The 5,582-nt window shown below is 51.5% G+C and overlaps 1 protein-coding gene across 1 annotated transcript; it reads left to right on the forward strand.

The window, feature by feature from the left end:
• The first annotated feature begins 738 nt into the window (after positions 1-738).
• LOC122114851 (golgin subfamily A member 2-like) lies at positions 739-3,444 on the forward strand. Its single transcript, XM_042688113.1, has one exon. It carries the CDS (start codon positions 739-741, stop codon positions 3,442-3,444), a length of 2,706 nt encoding a protein of 901 aa, XP_042544047.1.
• The last annotated feature ends 2,138 nt before the right edge of the window (positions 3,445-5,582 follow it).

The raw sequence follows: 5,582 nt of genomic DNA on the forward strand, positions 1-5,582 counted from the left end.
TGATTGCCACAGCCTCAAGCTCCCTTTAGGCTAGGAAGTATTTGCTATGCATGGCCTCACTGAGCTGAAGGCAGCATGCCAGTACTCATGGAGAGGAGCCCTGGGCCTAGGAGGTCCCTGTGCTGCCCAGTCCCAGAGATCCTGCAGGAGCAGGGTGTACCAAAGCCACTGCAAACACCTGCGCCTCCCTGATCAGAATGCCAGAGTCAGCAGATATGATCCGAACAACACTAACTGCATGGCATGGAGACCTGAAGACGTCTGACACCTGCAGACCTGAAGGGCAGTGGGAAGTCTGGTGGAAACCCTGGTGACCACAGTTGTGTGCTGGGAACCAGGAAGGGTGACTTGTAAAACCATGCACCAGTTCCCAGGGGAGGTCCCACTCTGCCGCCAACCAAACTGGACAGGATGTGTGGGGATGGGGCCACAGGAGCAGCTGTCATTTTGACTACCCCATTCTGCCTGGGTCACAAGATTCTGGCCACACACCCCCATTTTTCCCCTGTTTTTCTGACCAATGGGATCCAAGAATAGAGGCCACGCCCACCTTCCATGCTGCCTAGTAGCACTGGTATTCCCTCAACTGACTGACACCACTACCAGGCGTGGAGGGAGGTAGAGGTACGGAGTGGTGAGGGAGCAAATCGAGGTGAATCGAGGTGACATAGTTGGTGCATCGAGGTAGATATAGTTGGTGGTGACTGGAGAACGGACGTGACATCCAAGAGCCTGGGAATGTGGCCCCCACATCTTCCCCGTCCCAGAGCTGGGATGTCTGAACAAACACGACTGAAAAAGTTAGTCGCAGGAAAGAGACTCCTGGAAGAATACCAGCGGAGGAATGGTCCTGCCGGATCTGCAGAACCCAAGAGAAAGAAGAAGACTAAAAAAGGAGGTAACCCCAAGACAAACGCCGCCGGGGACGGTCATTCAGCTGAGGGTGTGGCCAAAGACCACGCAGGCCTTGAGCCTCCCCCGCTTCTGGGCACAGTCAGAGCTGCCGGGGTCAAGAGTGACCCGGGTCCCTCCACCACCGAGGACCTCGAAAGGTGCTACCAACACCTGGTGCTTGCCCTCGATGCCAGCAGAATACAAAACGAGAAGCTCTGCAGAGAGATCGACCTACTGAAGCAGGAGAATAAGGAGCTGCAGGAGCGGCAGGAGGAGACCGCCTGTATGCACGAGGCACTGGGAGCAGAGCGGGAGCAGTACAATCTATCAGTGCAGATGGTGGCTTCAGAAAAATCCAGTTTACAATCTGCCCTGGCCCACATGTGGCAGGTGGCCGATGGAAGAGCCCTGGAGCAGGACCACCTCATCAGCCGCCTGCAGGCTGTAGCACAGCGCATGAGGGAGCTGGAGATGAAGCTGTCTGCGATCTCCACCACGGACACTGACTCCGAGCTCCACAACCTCGAGCTCATGAAAGCCCTGAACCATGTGACCCTTCAGCTCCAGCAGAAGAGCAGAAGCTGTGAAGACCTGGAATATGAGAACATTGAGCTGCGGGACAGGCTGGATGCGCTCCTGACGCAGAAGGCCAACATGGATATACAAATGCACATGTGTCAGCAGGTGCTGGTGGAGCACGCAGAGTTGGAAAGACAACTCCAGAGCATGAGAGAGCTGGCCACCACCTTCAAGCTGGAGAGAGACTCTCTGGAGGAAGAACTGATGGTGGAGAGGTGTACAGGGAAGGAGAAGGCCTGGCAGCTCTTAGAGGAGGTGGGCAGGCTGAGAGAGGAGAAAGAGCAAGGGGCCAGGCAGGTGTTGGAACTAGAGGGGGAGCTGGTGGAGCTGAGAGTGCAGCTGGCAGAGCTGCAGCGCCCTGCGGGGCCATCTCAGGCTGAGCAGTGGCTGCAGGCTCATGCCCTGCAGTTGCAGAAGGAGCTCGAGACCCTGGAGGAGCACCTTCACCTCCAGGTGGAGGAGAACCAGAGCCTCCATCTCCAGAGCCTGGAGCAGCAGCAGCGGCTATGGCTACTGGAGAAGAAGGTGGAAGAATGGGAACAGCATGCCTCGGACCGGTGCAAGATCCTGGAGACGATGGAGAAGGAGCAGGAGAGCAACAGACACATGCTGGTGTGCAACCGCGAGCTGAAAGAGCAGCTGGCTCAGCTGCAGGACGCCTGGCAGAGGCTGAGCAATGAGAAGGACTCGCTTGCCGGCCTCCTGCACGCCGAGCAGCAGGAGAAGAAACATCTTCAGGAGAAGCTGGAGCAGCGGGAGGAGACGTTCAAAGAATGGAAGGAGATGGCTGAGTCCAAGCACCAAGAGGCCCAAGAGCTGCAGGACCAGTCTCTGGCCCAGCTGCAGGAGCTCAGAGCCACCTGTGAGCAGCACCTGGCCACCCATCAGCAGCTGAGCACGGAGAAGGAGGCCCTGCAGCAGCACCTGCGGAGGCAGACCCAGTTGCTGGAGCAGCTGCAGCAGAAGCAGGTGCAGAGCACATTGGAGGACCGGATGGTGCCTCCAAAGTTCCAGGACACACTGACGTGCCTGGAAGCCATGAGGCAGGAGAATGCGCAGCTGCGGTCCCAGCTGAAGCTCCTGACTCTCCCTAGAGAAGGTGAAGGAGTGAGCAGAGTGGATGACAACGGGGAGGAGGCGGCTCCCCCTGCTGTGACCGTCCCAGAGGACGTGGACAACCCACATACCATGTGGGATTTTTACTGTGCAGCACTATCTATTGCTGAATCTAAGAAGGCGCAGCTCAGCCGTGAGCTGCAGGAGCAGCAGGCCTGCTGTGAGGGCCTGGCCCACCTGGCAGCACAGTGCCAGACAGAGCTGGAGCGCCAGGCCCTCTACCCCAAGACCTGGCACCACAGCGCACCTGGGGAGGGAGAGCAGGACAGCCAGAGTCCCACAAAGAGGCTGAAGATCTGCTTCACCTACGACTTGCCTGGCCAGGTGGACCAGCAGAGTCCAGTGGACGACATCCCCCGTCGCTGCAGCCTGCTGTCAGAATGCATCAGTGCCATGGAGGAGGAGATGGCATCCTGTGAAGAGCAGATGGGCGTCCTGGATGAGCTGCAGCGTGAGAAAGAAGAGTGTGTCCGCCGGCTGATGCAGGAGAAGATGGAGAAGAAGAAGGAGCTGCAGGAACTGCTACTGTGCCTGACAGGGCAAGGAAGAGAGGGCCGGGACTCGAGGCGGGCCGCTGACCTTACCCCTGCTGCAGAGGCCCCAGCAGACCTGGCAGGGCCCTTGCAAGGGGAAGTTGGGGAGGAGCAGGAGCACAGGTCTAAGGCGCAACTTGAAGACAACACGGAGCCTGCCCCAGGAGAAGCCGGGGTGTCTTGCCCCCAAGACAGCCCCACCGCAGAGCAGGTGGTGTTGCTGCAGCCTGGCATCCAGCAGCACCAAGAACATGCAGGCCCGGACAACCAGGCCTCCTTCCCTTTCATCTATAGACTGACGCAAATGATCGGTTTCTGGTAGTTGCCATCCAGAGACCTGGAGGCTAACGCCCAGAGCACGGCTCCTGCCCTCCTTCACATACTTGGGGACATGGCCGCTGGGCGCCACTCTCTCTGGGCTTGTTAGGATGAGGGAGGGGCCAAAAGCGAGAGACATCTCCTAGTCCACTGGTCAGCAGAGAAGGGGCCGTGTGAAGGAGGATGGGAAGCGATGACACGGGTTTTGTATTAGCTCCTTGTAGTAGAGATGGTATTTTTATGAATCCCGTATTAGCATACTCACATTATTTTTGATATATTTGATACTTTAGACTTTTTTCAGGAAAAGTTTGTATTTCCTCAAATGAGTCATCCCATTATTGAACATGATATGTTGGTGCATTCATGCATGTTTTTTTTTTTTTAAATCATGCTCTGCGCCATCAACACTGAATTTTCTCATTTGTATTTTAATCTACTATGATGATAGGATACTGAGGGGTGAGAAACGGTGCAAACTGTGAAGAAGAGAAGGTCATTTAACTTGTTTGGAAAAAATAATCCTAATAGAACAAATGGAGGTGTCCTGTAGTGGAAAACATACAGCCAATATGTACAGAAATGTATTTCAGAATAACATAATACACGATTATAGAACATCTATAATGAGAATAGCAAGTGTCTCCACTCTTCACTTGTGAATTGTTCAAGTGTATATGCATTGAAGCCAATAAAATATTTAAATTCAAAAAGTTTTTTTTGAATTTTTCACTCTGTTTGAACTCCACTCCTTTTACCCCATATTTGGGCTGGAACGGTGGCTCAGTGTTAGAGCGCTAGCCTTCAGCTGAGGAGCTGAGAACAGCGCCCAGGCCCAGAGTTCAGGCCCCATGACTGACAAAAACAACAAAAACCACCTCATAGAGCTGGGCATTGGTGGCTCATTCCTATAATCCTAGCTACTGAGGAGACTGATATCTGAGGATCGTGATTCAAAGCCAGCCCAGGCAAAAACGTCTGTGAGACTCTTCAATCAACCACCCCTCACAAGTGCAATTATGGCTCAAGCAGTAGAAAACGAGCCCTGAGTGTAAAATCTGAGGGACAACACTCAGGCTCCAAGTCTAAGCCGCAGGACTGACCAGTATGTACATACATGCACAGAGACACACACAGACACACACACACAGACACACACACACACACACACACACACCATGTATGCCCAACTCAATCCTTGTAACTATTTTTGTCACTTGTTTATAGTCTTTACACTGCTTTGAGTTGCCTTTCTAAAGCACAGATCTAATCATGGCATTTGTAGAAACACACACACACACACACACACACACACACACACACACACAACATAATGGGCATCTTGCCTTGGCATAAAGTCTGAACTTCACATATGTCTTACAAGTCACTAACCTAGGCCATTAACATTGAGTATTTATTCAACAAATATCTCTGGAACTCTCTGGACCTGGCCAGAGACTACATGCCAAGGAAGATCTGCAAATGAGTTTTGTGCATACACACTAGACAAATAAACAAAACATGAAATGACAATCACTATGAGATTAATAGATGGTAGGCTTTGGCATGTTTTAGGGGTAAGGTAATGGAATTCTGTTAAAATCTACTCTGTTTCTAAATATCACTTTTATCAGGAGGAAGGATGTTTCAACAAATGAAAATGTATGTCCCCAGGAATAACAACAAAAAATAAGGTAAATTCACTGAACTAATTGTAAAGGGTTAAAACAATGGTGCTGGATGATTTTATATTTTTAAATCATTCTCTCCTGTAATTTATTTTTAAGTCATTTCCTAATTAAAGCATAATTTGGGGGGTATGATGAAAGAGTTCTTTAATGTGTTAGGGTATATTATGTATTTGTCAAAACTTGCCACAGTACTTATTTAAAATCTAAACTTTTTTTGCCAGTCCTGGGGCTTGAACTCAGGGCCTGAGAGCCATCACTGAGATTTCTTTTGCTCAAGGCTAGTGCTCTGCCACTTGAGCCACAGTGCTACTTCCAGCTTTTTCTGTGATTAATTGGAAATAAAAAGTCTCAGGACTTCCTTGCCTGAAGTAACTTTGTTCAAACCATGATCTTCAGATCTTAGTCTCCTGAGTAGTAAGGATTAGAGGCATGAGCCACTGGTGCCAGGCAA

This window comes from Dipodomys spectabilis, unplaced genomic scaffold (genome assembly GCF_019054845.1).
Source record: "Dipodomys spectabilis isolate Male_0828 unplaced genomic scaffold, ASM1905484v1 ptg000112l, whole genome shotgun sequence".
In the NCBI taxonomy this organism is placed as follows: Eukaryota; Metazoa; Chordata; class Mammalia; order Rodentia; family Heteromyidae; genus Dipodomys; species Dipodomys spectabilis.

Coding starts and splice junctions, on each gene's coding strand:
- LOC122114851 (XM_042688113.1), top strand. CDS start 739: ATGTGGCCCCCACATCTTCCCCGTCCCAGAGCTGGGATGTCTGAACAA.